Source organism: Schistocerca americana, chromosome 7 (genome assembly GCF_021461395.2).
Source record: "Schistocerca americana isolate TAMUIC-IGC-003095 chromosome 7, iqSchAmer2.1, whole genome shotgun sequence".
Lineage (NCBI taxonomy): Eukaryota > Metazoa > Arthropoda > Insecta > Orthoptera > Acrididae > Schistocerca > Schistocerca americana.
This window is the reverse complement of record NC_060125.1, coordinates 450,588,226-450,606,132: the sequence shown is the minus strand read 5'-3', so window position 1 is coordinate 450,606,132 and position 17,907 is coordinate 450,588,226. Positions and strand designations below refer to the sequence as shown.

At 41.0% G+C, this 17,907-nt stretch overlaps 1 protein-coding gene across 1 annotated transcript in view; it reads right to left on the bottom strand.

The window, feature by feature from the left end:
* LOC124621764 (zinc finger protein 354B-like) overlaps positions 1 to 17,907 on the bottom strand; it is a 145,156-nt gene that overhangs the window by 48,513 nt on the left and 78,736 nt on the right. The window contains exon 6 of the mRNA XM_047147178.1: positions 15,564 to 16,047. Within this exon, the coding sequence (XP_047003134.1) occupies positions 15,564 to 16,047 (484 nt within the window). The remainder of the gene's footprint in view (positions 1 to 15,563; positions 16,048 to 17,907) is intronic.

Genomic DNA, 17,907 nt, shown 5'->3' with positions numbered 1-17,907 from the left:
ACTTTTCTGTATGCTGAATCAATCCTTCCAACAACCATTTCTTTTTGATTTCTTCACATTTTTTATGCAGACATTTTGGCTTGGCTTCCCTGCAATTTTTATTTATTTCATTTTTAAGACAGTAGTATTGTTGTACTTCTATCTTTCCCTGAACATTTTTTAACTTAATTCTTTCATTGATCAGTTGAAGCATTTCTTCTGTTACCAAAGGTTTCTTCACCAGTGGCTTCCTTACACCTATGTTCGTCTGTCCAATGTTTGTGATCAGCCTTTCCACAGACGTCCATTCTTCCTCAATTGAACTGCCTACTGTGGTATTCATTAGTATAGTATCTACAGTCTTAGAAAACTTCAAATGCATGCCATCATTTCTCAGTACTCAGTATTCCATTTCTTTCCACACTGATTCTTTCAGGTGATGCAGTTACCCTTCATAATTACTAAATTGTGATCTGAGACTATACCTGTTTTTGGCTACAGCTTACAACCCAATATTTGATTTCAGAATCTCTCTCTCATCATGATGTAATCCAGGTACAATCTTCTCATGTCTCCAGCCCTCTATACCTCCTCTTCTTGTGATTTTTACAACAGCATAATTGCTATTACTAGTGGATATTAATTGCAAAACTCAATTATTCTTTCTCACCGTTCATTTGTACCAGTGACCCCATATTCTCCCGTAACCCATTCTTGTATACCTTCCCCTACTACTACGTTCCAATGATTTAGTTTACCCTCTCCCTACTGAATTACCCGTCTAATATCTGCACATACTTTCTCTGTCTTCTCATCTTCTTCTTGTGGTGTCAGCATATGTAACTGAACTACTGTTGTTGAAGTTGGTTTGCTGTTGATTCTGGTGAGAACAAATCTCTCACTGAACTACCTACTCATAATAAATCCTATTCCAGTTTTTCACTACTACTGATATTATCCCACATTTGTCTGACCAAAAATCCTTAGCATTTCTCTTTTCAGGTTTCGTAGCCTCCCTACCACATACAAAATTCTGACATTCCACACACTAATTATTCTTACAACATTACTCTTTCACTGGTTACTCAATTTTTTTTCTCACGGTCTTCTCTCCTTTAGCAGTCGCCTCCCAGAGATCCAGATGGGAGACTAATTTCTAATCTTATCTAAATGGAGAGATCATCATGACACTGAATTACAGGCCCCATGTCCTGTGCTTACACTTTGTGTGTCCTTAATACAGTGGTTTCCATTGCATTCTGCATCCTCATGCCATTGATCATTGCTGTTTTTTCCACCTTTAAGGTTCAGATTTTCTCCTCATGCGCATGAAAGTGCCCTCAAACTCTGACCTTTCCTCTGTGCTCTTAGACAAAGCTGTTGGCAGAAAGAGAGTGACTCCTTAAACTGGAAATCTTCTGCCACCACTGCTGAGGATTTTTTTTTTTTTTTTTTTTTTTTCAAAATTTAAGCAGTGGTTGGGACTGAACTAGGGACACCATGAGATTTAGATTACTAGCCAAAGATGCTAACCCCAGACCAAGGATCTGCAATTGCTCAAATTCATAAGGACATGAGTCTGTTTTATTGGCCAACAGTAATGAGTTTTGGAAAGGTTAGACAATGATGTTATGACTTTAAAAGAGGATGCAAAAACTTGGATGGAGAACAATGGAATGCAAGGCCCAGTATCCACACCACTGAAATTGTATAACAAGTGGACCAGAAACTGCAATCTGATTGACAACTGATTATTGGTGCTCAAACTGATGAATTTCCTCATATTGTATACACTTCTACTTATAAGACCGTCACAGAAAAACTCTGATAATCATAAATTTTATGCAAGGTGGGTACTGAAAACAATCATCATACCAAACATAGAATAACAAGTGGACATGCATGTTTGAACCAGATGGAGATGATTTATTTCCCCACAGTGTTACATATGACAAGGCGTAGCTATCATACACCAATGCAGAAGCAAAAACAATAATCAATGCAGTGGCACCATTCAGTTGCGCCAAAACTGAAAAAATTCAAGCATTCTCCTTGCCCAAGTCATTAAATGATGGTTATTAATTTCTAGGCTGAAAAAGGCACTCTCCTGTTTCGTTTCATGGAATGTACATCAACAACTACAGCAGACATGTACTAATAAATGCTCATCAAATTAAAATGTGCCATCCAAAATCGATGGGGTGAGAAACTGCCATTCATAAATGACATCTCACATGACGAAGTGGGTCCCTCATTGCTGTCCATGCCAAGGATAAGATTCAGCATTTCCATCGGAAATGTTTTGATCACCTGTACCACTCTCCCAACCTACAATCTAGTGCCTAATACCTGTTCTTGTATATGAAACAATGACACGTGGAGAACAAGTCAAAGATGATGAATTCGAGACCACAATTGTGAATTGGTTCAACTCGCAAGAATTTCTATGCAGGCAGGTTGAAGAAGTTAGTGCAACTTTATGCCAAGTACTTAGAAGTTAGTGGCAGTTACGCAAAAAAGTGAAGTACACATGTAGGAAACCAAAACTACCAATAAAAACATTTTCTGTACTAAAAAATGACTAAACAACCCAATATTTCTGAATACTCTCTGTGGATATACATGCTCAACACTCTTTTGACCACATGGACTATAGTTACATACACTGAGGTGCTTAAATATCTTCAACATTTCACGGCCCTGTCAGCAACTGTGTAAATATTAATTTTAATTTTAATAATTAACAGCCTCAGTTGCACCATTTGCCTAGAATTTACCTAGGTTTCAGTCGGGATAACCCACTATGGAAAGACAGTAGTTACTGTAATCCGGAAAAGGTTGGGTTATCCCGACTGGAACCTAGGTAAATTCTAGACAAACGGTGCAACTGAGGCTGTTAATTATTAAAATTAAAATTAACACTGAGGTGCCACAAGTCATGGGATACCTCCTAACATTGTGTCGGATCTCCGTTTGTCAGGCGTAGTACAGAAACTCGATATGACATGAAATCAACAAGGCATTGTAAGTATCCTGCAGAAGTACTGTGCCACTCTGCCTGTATCACCATCCGTAACTGTGAAATTGTTGCTCGTGCAGAATTTTGTGCACAAACTGAGCTCTCAATTACGTTCCATAAATGTTCGATAGGATTCATGTTGGGCAATCTGGGTGGCCAAATCATTTGCTCAAATTGTCCAGAATGTTCATCATCAAACCAATCGCAAACAACTGCGGCCCGGTGCATGGTGCATTGTCATTTATAAAAATTCCATTGTTGTCTGGGAACACGAATTCCATGAATGGCTGCAAATGGTCTCCAAGTAGCCATTTCCAGTCAATGATCAGTTCCAGTGGACCAGAAGACCCAGTCCATTCCATGTAAATACAGCCCACACCATAATGGAGCCACCACCACTTTGCACAGTGCCTTGTTGACTACCTGGGTCCATGACTTTGTGGGATCTGCATCACACTCATGCCCAACTATCAGCTCTTACCACGTGAAATCGAGACTCACCTGACAAGGTCACAGAGGTGCTGCAGACAATGTCATGCTGTTACCAAAGGCACTGGCATCGGTCATCTGCTGCCATAGCCCATAACACCAAATGTCCTAATGGATACATTCATCATATGTCCCACATTGATTACTGCGGTTTTTTCAAACAATGTTGCTTGTCCATAAGCACTGAGAACTCTAGGCAAATGCCACTGTTCTTGGCCATAAGTGAAGGCTGTCGACCACAGCATTGTCCGTGGTGAGAGGTAATGCCTGAATTTGTTATTCTCGGCACACTCCCAACACTACAGACCTCGAAAATTGAGTTCCTAACCATTTCCAAAACAGAATGTCCCATGCATCTAGCTCCAACTACCATTTCATGTTCAAAGTCAGTTAATTCCAGTAGTGCAGCAATAATAACGTCAGAAACCTTTTCACACGAATCACTTGAGCGCAAATGACAGCTCCGCCAAGGCACTGCCCTTTTATACCCAGTGGATGCAACGCTACTACCATCTATATATATGTGCATATCGCTATCTGTGACTTTTGTCACCTTCAGTGTATAGCTATCTAGGTACTGGAGGTAAAACTAAAATGCCATTCACAAACAGTGCAGTAGTGTGTGCTGTGTCTAAAATTACGGAATGCAGCTTATATGCACTGTAAAGTGTGTCAACATGTCCTGAAAGATCATTTCAAGCTTATCGCCTGTGTGCATTATCACTTTAAGGCAAGGAGGATTGTTAACACAGATGCCCAATATTATTAGACACATAATACTCAACATCTGCCTTGCAGTCATTGGTCATATTCAACAAACCAGCTGTTATCCAGTAAGTACAAATTATGACTCACTGGTATTCAAAGTGTAATGCAACAGAACTGTGTGTTGCCTTTTTGGAAGGAACTGGGAGGCCTGTATCTACCCTGACAGTATGAAACCTTCTCCACATGAACAAACTGGTTTCTGGGTATCCTTCACAAACAACAGTACAAATCCACTATCACTGTGTGCACAAAGAAGTGGGGAATCGAACATTTGAAATGAAACAGCCATGAAGGCTACCATGTTCCCTCCATCAGCAGATTCAGGATGTGTGTGATGCCTGAAGATTGTAATAGAAGAGTGTATTAATGTATTTATCAGACAGGTTGTAATGTAACGTGTCATTTGGGAAAAAATGATGTATACCCCATGTCTTTCTGCCCGATGAATGATGGTCATGACTTTAGCAAATGCTTTGCTGATTTATTGTTTAAGGAATAAGCATTGACAAGTGTGAATTTTGTTTCTGTTGGGCATGAGCGTAGGTGTGGACGGATGCAGCATGTCTTAAAGGCAGAACGATGAGGGCAGTCTTTCTGCACATTGCGGCAACTGCTATTGGGCAGTTATTCTGTGTTCCTTCTGACCCAGCTAGAAATTGCTCTGCAGACCACGGAATAGTGAAGCTCATGACAATCACGGTGATGTTACAAGAAATGAATGCAGCAATCTTTTGACAGATCTAAACAGAGATAGACAGATAGTGTAGATAAGCCTTGTCCAATAAAATTCCGTAAATAAAGTGTTTGTGAAATGGTTCCATATTGTAACTACAGGTACAGTGTATGCATAATTTACCAAGAAAAAGTTATTGTCATTTAATGGAGGTCAAATAGTAAATTAACATTTCAGCTAGCACTGAAGAAGATACAGTGGTGAAGAAGTTTACAGATGCGACACACACACACACACACACACACACACACACACACACACACACATTATTCGACATAGGTGTGCAACACAGTCGTCAGAATTAATCAGCAATGGCAACTGACTTTTTTAAACAGTCACCCAACATAGAACAGAACACTTCATTCTGGCAACTATGAAATGAACCAGAATACTGATGAGCAAGTAAAATGACGAGGATAGTCCTTTCGCATGCCATGACACCCACTGTTTGGGCAGCTAGTCAGTGCCCCTGCTCTCTTGGCTGGGAAACGCTCTGCAGGCAATAGAATAGCACAGATAGTAACATTCATGGTAACATGACAAAAATGAATGCAGGCGTTTGACAGCTCTGTACAGAGAAAGAATGATTGCATAGACAGACACTGCCTGGTGAAATTCTGTAAACAAACTGTATGTTAAGTGGTTTCATATTGTAAATAAAGGTTCATTATGTGCATAATTCATAAATAAGAAGCTGATGTTATTTAGTAGAGATTGAATACTAAAGTGACAGTTCAGCTAGTGCCAAAGAAAATGCATTGGTGATGGAGTCTACAGCTATAAGATACACACACAGTCATTCTGACACTGGTTTGCAACACAGAAAGTCAAGCTTAATAAGCAACGGTGGCCGAAATCTTTTCATAATTACTTAGCACACAACTGGAATGGAACACTTCGTTCTGGCTCAGTTCCGTGATAGGACTGAGGAAAACACGGTCACCAGAATTCACTCAGTCCTACATGAAACTGAGCTAGAATGATGTGTTGTGTTCTATGTTGGTTTATTGTGAAAAAGATTTCAGTTGCCATTGCTTAATAATTCCATCTTTCTGTGTTGCAAACCAATGTCAGAATAACTACGTCTATATCTCATAGTTGTAGCACCTGCACCATTACATCTTCTTCTGTGCTGGCTGAAATGTTACATTAGTATTCAGACTCTACTAAATGACGACAATTTCTTCTCTGTAAATTATTCATACACAATGTGTCACAACACACAACCATTTCACACATAGCTCACTTACAGAGTTTTATCAGACAATGCTTGTCTATATAATCAGTCTATCTCTGTACAGATCTGTCAAACAACTGTTGCATTCACTTTTAGTGACGTCACTGTGATTTTGATGATCTTTGCTATTCCATTCACCTGCAATAGGCGAGTTGAAACTTATCCCTTAACTAATAAGAAAAATCACTTGCTAAATCTGCAACTATCATTTGTCAGGCAGGAAGACATAGGGTAACACATCACTTTCCCCAAAATGATATGTTATACCACAAGGTTATGAAAAGTAATTTGAGTGCTTTGTGGTATCAAGAGAGAATTCTTGCTGATGAACTTGTCTTTCAACATGATTAAACACATAAGTGCACTATACCCATCTAGCAAACTCCTTCCTCCACGAGACAGGAAATGTAATGGCCTGCGGCATCTGCTGACATGAACCTAACTTGGGAAATTGTTGAAACTTGAAGTTAGCCATCACAGAAACCACACTCCCCCTTTCACACCAGGTGATTTCAAGAAGCCGTCATTTAGAGTGGAGCTGTTTTGAGCAGTAATGCCTCAACAACATTGTAGAGGGTATGCCAAGAAGGATCCAAGCATCTTACAATATAGAAGATGGAGCAAAGCAGTACTGAATGTTACCGTGCACCAGATATTTTATTTCTAAGGTGTGCACTATGAAACACACTGCCACTACTTTCATTATGGTTTCAATTTCAATAAATTATGCATTTATAGACATACAAAAAAGTAAAAGGAACACGTCACCTAGCCAATAATTCCGTGCGCGTGTGTGTGTGTGTGTGTGTGTGTGTGTGTGTGTGTGTGTGTGTGTGTGCGCACGAGTGCTTGGTTGCAGGACATTAGGGAGTGGCAGAAGAAGGGGAGGGGAGGGGAGGGGAGGGGGCGATGGACACTTATAGCTTGTACAGGGTGTCCAGAATTAAGTATTCACTCTGAAACAGAGTGTGCAATGATATGAAACTTCCTGGCAGATGAAAACAGTGTGCCGGACTGAGTCTCAAAGTCGGGACCTTTACTTTTCACAGGTAAGTGCTTGACTACTTGCCCACAAAAGGCAAAGGTCCTGAGTTCGAGTCTCAATTTGACGTACAGTTTTAATCTGCCAGGAAGTTTCATATCAGTGCACACTATGCTGCAGAGTGAAAATATCATTCTGGAAATATCCCCCTGGCTGTGGCTAAGCCATATCTCTGCAGTTTCCTTTCTCCCAGGAGTGCTTGTTCCACAAGTTTCGCAGAACTTCTGTAAAGTTTGGAAGCTAGGACACCGGGTACTGGGAAGTAAAGTTGCGAGGACAGCTCTTGAGTCATGCTTGGGTAGCTCAGCTGGTAGTGCACTTGCCTGCGAAAAGCAAAGGTCCCCAGTTCGAGTCCCAGTTTAAAACATAGTTTTAATCTGAGAAGTTTTATGCAGGGTGTGCCTCCTAAGAGTCATCAGGCAAATTTTCTCTGGTGTTTCAGCAGATATTTGCAATTTCATTTTTGCATTGTGTACCTGGACTCAGCCCAAACAAATAATGCTCATTACATCTTTCATGTGAGGCCCAGTGTGGAAGGAAAGCGTCGATTGGTTTCGCTTTAGAAGCAAAATTATTTTTAAAGCAGTATTTTACACACCCTTTCAATAGAGTGATCCTAGATTAGTCTAGTGTGATATCAGAGAGTATACGCAGACAAGGAAAAAAGTTCCCAGATTTTTCTTGGATTTCTCGGTTAACATATACACTTATTCCCATGCGAAAATATACTTTTTCCACATTAAGTGATAGTATCTTTTTCTGTGTTAAGTGATAGTATCCATTCCCTTGGAACTGTAAAACTTACCAATCTTTCAAAAGGTTAATGTTTTATATACCGGCGTAGAACTTCCCAGCACTTAAGGAAACGAAACACAGGAAAAAAAGTTTTTGGACAGATCTTTGATGTGTAACAACATGTACACTGCATATTTTCATATTATGGAGTATATATTCAAATTCCACCAAATACAGCACGTTAGTTTCTGAAGCACTGAAATCGAGATTGTGATGCCTTTTTGTAAGCCAATCATAGCTCATGTCACGTGATCTCACCAGCCAATGACAGCAGATATTTAGAGCATAGGATACATTGTGTAGTCAGTCAGTAGCAACATCACTGTTAAGTAGAGGAAAAGTTAATGGTTTATATAAACATACTTAGTATAGCTATAAGAAGAGCTAAGCTCACTTCAATATTGGTCTCGAAGATTAATAAGCTACAAGAGACGCTATGTTTTCACTTGTAATAATGGTCTTTTGTGTGTGTTACACTTTAAGATATGTCAGACAAATATGCCAATAAAATTTAAAATAATGACATAAATGTCTTGTCTTCTGGGCTAGAAATTCTTCTAAATGGGTGGTCCTCAAAGTGTTAAGTTTTAAAGGAGAGTCAAACACTCTGTAATTTAAGAAATTCATCAGACATTCTCACATGTAACATAATCCATCTTGCGTGAAAGGAAATATACTTGGAAAGTAACACTTTTCAAACCAACATCCATAATATTTTCCCGAGACCTGTTAGCAATAAGTTTTCAACAGTTGCCAGAAAGCGCCAGAAAACACATGTTACTGCACGTGCACAGCTACAATGACGTACGAAGTCCCTATGTTCGTACGTATAGAGCATTAAGAGACCTCACATTAAGTCATAAAAGAAACAGGACGTCAAAGGATACTCCAAGAGCATCAGAATTTCGTAAACCATACTAAAATGCATAATTAGGCTTGAAGTGAACATTCGTATGTCCAGATTCACAATGAAGTAGGCCACAACCTGATATTAAGCTCTTCAGTGTGGTTTTCGGGATGTAAATTGTCTTGGAGTGCCAGTACTGTACTACCTCATGTTTGGTTCTTTATTATGGCATAATGCCACATATGCCAGAAGATGAAAACATGCACTCAAAATTCGGTGAACAATTGGAACTAGCCAATACTATGGAATGAAACATTTTGTTTCAAATAAATTGACTGCCTCAGAGGAAAATAGTAATACAAGCCAAATTTCTTTAGTAAACTGACAAAAAAAAAATGTCATTGTTTGGCAAGGAGATTAATGCTTGACTGCCAAAAATGTGGAAACAAAATAAAATCAGTAATCTGAGACTAATTATGTATTTTTGCCTTCCGTAATTATGTGAATGTATTTTAATTCACTTGATAGCTCCCGGCCACAAAAATCTATTTTGTTTACATTTGACATGGGAACTGTAAACGAAGAGGAAACAGCAAAATCGCTGAAAGTAAACAAGGGTACTATGGAGACTACCCCCTCACCCCCACCCCTTCCTGCTTTGCGCGTGCGCGAATCTGGCAGCTTGGGTGGACCAGATAAATTTTTACGGTTAGCATCTGGTTGCTTGGTGCTACTGCCGATAAAGCTAACAGCCACACTTCAAGTAGCCAGAAGCAGGAGAAGCTATTGTTCCTATGGGATTCAACTGCACACGTGTATGGCCCGCTGGCAACTGATCAAGTGAACCTAATGTAAACAGTTGTCATGCTCATCTAAAGCAGTTTGTTATTACGAAGTATTGCATAGTCTTCGTCCAAAGGCTTTTGACACATTTTGCTGTTGGCAGAAGCTTGTGTGTGCACAGTCTTTTATTGTTGTAAATGGCGCACTTCCTTTGCAACTAAAGTTTTATTTTGGTTTTTTCCTCTTGTTTAAGTTTTATTGCTGCAGTATTATTCTGCAACAGCAGGATAATGTAATAATCTTTGTTAGATTATCAGTTCTTACCAGTTAAAATGACAAAAATTAACTAAAAGTGAAAACAATGGAAACTTTCCAGAATTCTGAAAAATTCCTGGGTTTTTACCTGATTTCCCAGTTGTCCCGGGGCGTATGGAACCTGGATATTTGTTTTATCGATTTCTATTAACAGGGACAAGAAAACTCTAAGAATAACCATCACTCCAACAGTGACAGCACTGCCCTAGTCCACACTGATGCTACTGGCAAGTGTGCAGCACTACTGAGTTGCTGCTGGATGGCTGTTCAGTCTTCATGTTTTACGGTCCATGTTAAAACAAGCCAACAAAAAGAGTATCGGACTAGACTAATTTGTGACTGATATATCAAATGGGCATGTAAAATTCCAATTTACAAATACATTTTTTTGTAATGAGAAACAAATTAATGCTTTCTGATGACACTGGGCACCGCATGAAAGATGTGATGGGCAGTAATTGTTGGGGCTGATTCAAGCTAAGCAACGCAAAATTGAAATTGCAAGTATCTGCCAAAACACCAGAGACTACGCGCCTGATAACTCTTAGGAGAGTCGTCTGGTATAATATTAGTTATTATGATGGGTTCTGACATTATTGTAAATGTTATCTAGGTTCATTAATTCAAAATGGCCACTATAAAGCCAATTCTGGCCCTCTCCTATGGGTAAACTTCATTTATCCTAAATGTAAATGGCAGTGTACATAGGATGTAACAGATTAACACTGACAAATTTCAAATGGCTGTAGACGATGTGCTGAAAAACAAATTCAGACAAAGAAGATATCTCTGGAAATGTCATCCATTTCTTAGACAGCAAATCTTAGTTTGTATATAGATGTCTATTCTGCCGCTGCACTTAGCAGCCTCTACAATGTTGCTGCGACAACCAGAGGCACGTTTGATACCACATGACGTTGTGACTCATAACAGGCCCATTGTGAGATATTCTGCTTGCAGTCCATCAACATACAGTTCATCTGCTGCTGAAGAAGTGGCATTGTGGTAGGTGTTGAACCGTATAATGCAGACACTGGATGAAGTTTCTGGGTATGGATAAGAAACCCTCTAGAACTCTTAGAAGATTGATAGCATCATTTTGTTACACCCAGTGAATGTGTTTACAACCTGTTGGCTGAGAGCCACACCAAAAGTCACTTACTATTTCCTTCGCCCCTTGACAATGAATTGCAAATATGAAAAAACCACACTGCACCAGTGTCCAGATTAAAATTAAAATTCTCATGTAACTGTTACCTGACTCTGGATAAGTCAGTTCAAAAGTCTGATGAAGGCAAAGCAATGTCACTGTTCAAACCAACCTTAAGGTTTTCTCAGTTCTGTGTGTGTGTGTGTGTGTGTGTGTGTGTGTGTGTGTAAGTTTTCACTTTATGTAAGGATAAAGACTGGACGTGATACAATAAAATAGGTATTAATATAATTGGATATATAAAAATATCTACTAACCAAATGGCAGCAGGAGATAACATACATAAAAGTTAAAGCCACCCTCTGCTACACACCATACAGTGGCTTTCAGAGTATCTACGCCCATGCTCATAAATTAAGGATAATGCTGATACATGGTGAAACAACACTCTGGTGGGCGGTTTGCGGGTTTAAATCACCTCGGGGTATGAACATGTGGTACATTTGATCTGCGGTCGTCGCACAGTGGCGCTGGCGGCAGTCCACGTACGCTGAGGTGTGTTGGTGCATGTCAGAGTATGGTGCAGCAACTAAGCCTGCAGATGTTTCCTGACGTACTAATGGTAACTGTGTGTTGAAAATGGCTCAAAGAACACATATTGATGACGTTATGAGCGGCAGAATACTAGGGCAACTGGAGGCTGGTCAAACACAGCAGGTCGTAGCACGGGCCCTCTGTGTGCCACAAAAGGTGATCTCAAGATTATGGCAACAATTTCAGCAGACAGGAAACATGTCCTGGCACTACAGTATGGAATGTCCACAGGGTACAACACCACAAGAAGACCGATATCTCACCATCAGTACCCGCAGTCAGCCATGTAGTACTGCAGGTAGCCTTCCTCAAAACCTTACCGCAGCCACTGGAACAGTTGTCTCCAGACACACAGTCTACAGACGACTGAACAGACACGGTTTATTCGCCTGGAGACCTGCAATGTGCATTCCACTGACCCCTGGTCACAGGAGAGCCCATAAAGCCTGGTACCAAGAACACAGTACATGGTCCTTGGAACAGTGGTCCAAGGTTATGTTCACAGATGAGTACAGATATAGTCTGAACAGTGATTCTTGCTGGGTTTTCATCTGGCATGAACCAGGAACCAAATACCAACCCCTTAATGTCTTGAAAGGGACCTGCACGGAGGTCGTGGTTCAATGGTGTGGGGTGGGATTATGATTGGTGTGTGTACATCCCTGTATGACTTCGACAGAGGAACTGTAGCAGGTTAGGTGTATCGGGATCTCATTTTGCACCAGTATGTCTGCCTTTTCAGGGTTGCAGTGGGTCCCACCATCCTTCTGATGGATGATAACGCATGGCCCCACCGAGCTGCCATTGTGGAGGACTACTTTGAAACAGAAGATATCAGGTGAATGGAGTGGCCTTCCTGTTCTCCAGACCTAAACCCTGCCGAGCACGTCTGGGATGCTCTCGGTCAATGTATCGCTGCACGTCTTTGAACCCCTATGACACTTCAGGAGCTTCGACAGGCACTGGTGCAAGAATGGGAGGCTATACCCCAGCAGCTGCTCAACCACCTGATCCAGAGTATGCCAACCCATTGGGCGGCCTGTGTGCGTGTGCATGGTGATAATATCCCATATTGACGTTGGCGTACATGCACAGGAAACAGTGACGTTTTGTAGCACGTGTTTCAGGACGGTTTTCTCAACTTATCACCAATACCGTGGACTTACAGATCTGTGTCGTTTGTGTTCCCTATGTGCCTATGCTATTAGCGCCACTTTTGTGTTTGTGCCACGTTGTGTGGCACCACATTCTGCAATTATCCTTAATTTATGAGCATGAAAAAATGGAAATGCTGTGTAGCTAGGGTCTCCCGTCGGGTAGACCGTTCGCCTGGTGCAAGTCTTTCGAGTTGACGCTGCTTTGGCGACTTGCGTGTCGATGGGGATGAAATGATGATGAAAGACACACAACACCCAGTCATCACGAGGCAGAGAAAATCCCTGCCCCCACCGGGAATTGAACCTGGGACCCTGTGCGCGGGAAGCGAGAACGCAACCGCAAGACCACGGGCTGCGGACTATGAGCATGAGTGTATGTAGATGTAAAGAAATGTACATGCTTTCGCAGCCAGTGCTCCTCCTTCTGGCAGAGTAGTTGAAGTGAAAGGAAGAGGGAAGAAGGAAAAGGATTGGTGATGTTTAGGAAAAGGGGAGAGTTCATAAACTTCTAGGGGGACTTACTGGACAGGATAAAGGAAAGACTGACTGTTGGGGACTGCACCAGACAAGATTTGAAAACCTGAGAGCTTAAAGTTACAAGATAGGCTAACAAGCAAGATAGAGGTTACTGACAAAACATGCAAAAGTTAGTAAGAGCTGAAAGCAAATTGCGTTACATGCAGTAGAGGTGAGGGAGGGGTAGGGGCAGAGGGGGAGGGCGGAGGGCTAGGAAAAATAGTCAGGTCAGAAAATAAGAAGAAAAAAAAAGATGTAGAAAACTAAAAGGGAATGAAGAACTGAACAGCTACTGAGAAGAAATGTTCCGACCAAGGAAATGGGAGAAAATGATCAACACAAATTAACGACAAGTGGGTGGTGAGAATCCAGGATAAGTCATAATCAGTTCCCACCAGTGGAATTCTGAGAAACTGGTCTTTGGGGAAAGAATCAAGATGGCACAAGTGGTGAAACATGCACTTAGGTCACAACTGTCACATTCCAGAGCTTGCTATGCAACAGGATACTGTGTGTTTCCAGCAAACAACCTTTGTCTATGCCCACTCATCCTACATGATAGCCTGGTTGTAATCAGACCAATGCAGAAGGCTGAACAGTGTTTATATAACACAGGGTACATGATATGCGTCATTTCGAAGTTGGCTCTCTGTTTGATAACATGTTTTGCCAGTTACAAGGCCGGTAAAGGTGGTGCTGGCGTGGTATTTAGTCTTACAGTGGGGATGGTCACAAGGGTAGGAGACATAGGATAGGGAAATAGGTGCAGAATGTTGGACGGAATGGACCTCATTCCACATAACATTGCAGAAGTAACTAGTTAATACATTCAAGACCAGGATAATACTGGGTGATGAGAGGTGTATTTAATAGTTGTTTTTGGAGGCATCAGTGGTGCCAGGATTGGATGCAATGTCCCAGGAAATCTGCTTTTGAACTAGGTGGTGAGGTAATTACGTCCGGTGAAGGCTGAAATGAGAATAGTGGTGTATTGCTGTTAAGAGTCTGCATATGGACAAACATGTTTGACTCGAACGCCAAGACTGTGTGGGGAGGGCAAATGATGTTTGACAGGGAAGACATGGGAACTGTCAAAATGTATGTACTGTTGTTTGTTTATAGGATTATTGCAAACAGAAGTGTATAACTAACCCTTGGTGTGGATGAAGTCAACATTACGGAAAACACATCATCCGGATGCTCTGCCCATGGAAAGGGCAACTTTCTCGTAACTCCACAAGCAAGAACTGATGTTACACATCCTTGGTTCTCACCACCTATGTGGGATTAATTTATGTGAATTATTTTCTCTAATTTACTTGGTCCCAGCATTTCTTCTCAGTAACCATTCATTTTTTCATTCCCTTTTAGTTTTTTATCTCTTTTATTTTCTGACCAGACTATTTTTCTCCACTACTACATCTACCACATGTAATGCATTTAGCTTTCTGCTCTTATTAACTCTTGCACAATGTTTTGTCAGTAATCTCTGCCTTGCTTATTACCCTATCTTCCACCTTTAAGCTCTCATGTTTTCAAATATTGTTCAGTGCAGAACCCAACAATCTGTCTTTCCTTCTCATCCCATCTTTCCCCTGACCCTGGGTTCTGGGCGACTTTTTTGAACCTCTCCCCATTCCCTAAATCTCACCAGTTCTTTTCATTCATGCCTCTTCCATCCCCTTCAAGCCTTTTGCCAGAAGAAAAAGCTACTGCCTCCAAAAATTTGCACATTTCTTTAACATTTATATGCGTTTTTCTCATGCCGCCACTTGGTAAGTAGATATTTTTATCTCTCCAATTATATTACATTTTCAAAAATAAAATAGATGCTGTAATCTTAGGAATTAAAATCAAAACCCAATATAAAGATAAAGTTTGCTGCTCATATGTACACTTCCATTCACATGACTGAAATATTGTGTACTATAAATGAAGAGATGATTGCTGTCATACATGTCACTGACTTTTCCGAATAGAAGCTCAACAGAAATGAATGCACAACTGGTTTGCTTAATAAAGAATAATGCACAAAGTAAACCATGTAAGATTTGTAGAAGTTCTACATTGTAAACACAATTGTCTGCTTCTTTCAAAATCCCCATTAAAAGCATATTTACATGATTTTAAGACACTTACCTTTAGTGCACTTGCAGCAAAGAAACTCTTTCCACAGACTTCACATTGGTGCGGCCTTTCACCAGAATGTGATCGAAGGTGATATACCAAAGAGTTTCGGTGATTAAATCTCCTAAAGCATTCAGGGCACGTTAACTGAAGTTCTCTTCGTGATCTCTTGGGTCTTCGCTTTCCACCTGTTGTGCTGTTCGATGCGGGGGCAGAGGTCTCGTTGGCAGGACCAGGATCTGGTGCTGGGGGATTGTCTGGATCCTCTCCATCTGCTTCAGCTTCACCATCTGGATCACTGTGAGCATCTGGTGGGGGCGGTGGAGGCATGTCGAGATGATCACGGCGTACATGTTCTGCCACCAATTCTTTGCTTGTGAAAACATCACCGCACAATTCACACGCCAAAGAGTCTTCAATTTCATGAAGATCTGCCTCAGCTGCTGTCAGTTCATCTTCACGGTACCAATCACCACTGCCAACATGGTGGTACCAGCTGTGAGAGGCAACATGGGAAAAATGTCATGTGATGGCAGGGTACAGGTTAAGGTAGTGCAAGCATGCAAGAGTGGTCCAGGCAAAGCATAAAAACTCCTGCTACTGATAAAATAATTCAAAACCTCTAGTAGTGTTTCTTGCATGCTACAGTAATTTACAAAATAATTAATAACTAACAAATATAAATTTTTCTTCAGTAATAAAAATAAAAGTAAAAAAAAGTGCATGTGCATCAATAAAGGTGAAAAATTGGTACTTTTCTCATGCAGCTTTTTTACTTTCAGATTTACATTAAATGTCATGTCACATGAAATAGGACTCTTGGAGTAACATCAAGACATTGGAATCAGTGTAAATAAATTCCCAAGATTTATAACAAAATATCAAACTCTTTACTATAAAAGATATTTGATCTTGGGATCTTACATAACTTAATTCCACCAGAAAATCAGCTTAATGACATTTTATATTGAGCCATGACACAAAGATATACTTTGGCATCTTAATTACATTTTGTACAATAAAGTACCTGCAAATTACAACGGCTAATTTGTTAGCATTTTCTTAACTATTACGAGGGCAGTTCAATAAGTAATGCAACACATTTTTTTTCTGAAACAGGGGTTGTTTTATTCAGCATTGAAATACACCAGGTTATTCCCCAATCTTTTAGCTACACAACACTATTTTTCAACGTAATCTCCATTCAATGCTACGGCCTTACGCCACCTTGAAATGAGGGCCTGTATGCCTGCACGGTACCATTCCACTGGTCGATGTCGGAGCCAACGTCGTACTGCATCAATAACTTCTTCATCATCCGCGTAGTGCCTCCCACGGATTGCGTCCTTCATTGGGCCAAACATATGGAAATCCGACGGTGCGAGATCGGGGCTGTAGGGTGCATGAGGAAGAACAGTCCACTGAAGTTTTGTGAGCTCCTCTCGGGTGCAAAGACATGTCTGACGTCTTGCATTGTCATGAAGAAGGAGAAGTTCGTTCAGATTTTTGTGCCTACAAACACGCTGAAGTCGTTTCTTCAATTTCTGAAGAGTAGCACAATACACTTCAGAGTTGATCGTTTGACCATGGGGAACGACATCGAACAGAATAACCCCTTCAGCATCCCAGAAGACTGTAACCATGACTTTACCGGCTGAGGGTATGGCTTTAAACTTTTTCTTGGTAGGGGAGTGAGTGTGGCGCCACTCCATTCATTGCTGTTTTGTTCCAGGTTCGAAGTGATGAACCCATGTTTCATCGCCTGTAACAATCTTCGACAAGAAATTGTCACCCTCAGCCACATGACGAGCAAGCAATTCCGCACAGATGGTTCTCCTTTGCTCTTTGTGGTGTTCGGATAGACAACGAGGGACCCAACGGGAACAAACCTTTGAATATCCCAACTGGTGAACAATTGTGACAGCACTACCAACAGAGATGTCAAGTTGAGCACTGAGTTGTTTGATGGTGATCCATCGATCATCTCGAACGAATGTGTTCGCATGCTCCGCCATTGCAGGAGTCACAGCTGTGCACGGCCGGCCCGCATGCGGGAGATCAGACAGTCTTGCTTGACCTTGCAGCGATGATGACACACGCTTTGGCCAACAACTCACCGTGCTTTTGTCCACTGCCAGATCACCGTAGACATTCTGCAAGCGCCTATGAATATCTGAGATGCCCTGGTTTTCCGCCAAAAGAAACTCGATCACTGTCCGTTGTTTGCAACGCACATCCGTTACAGACGCCATTTTAACAGCTCCGTACAGCGCTGCCACCTGTCGGAAGTCAATGAAACTATACGAGACGAAGCGGGAATGTTTGAAAATATTCCACAAGAAATTTCCGGTTTTTT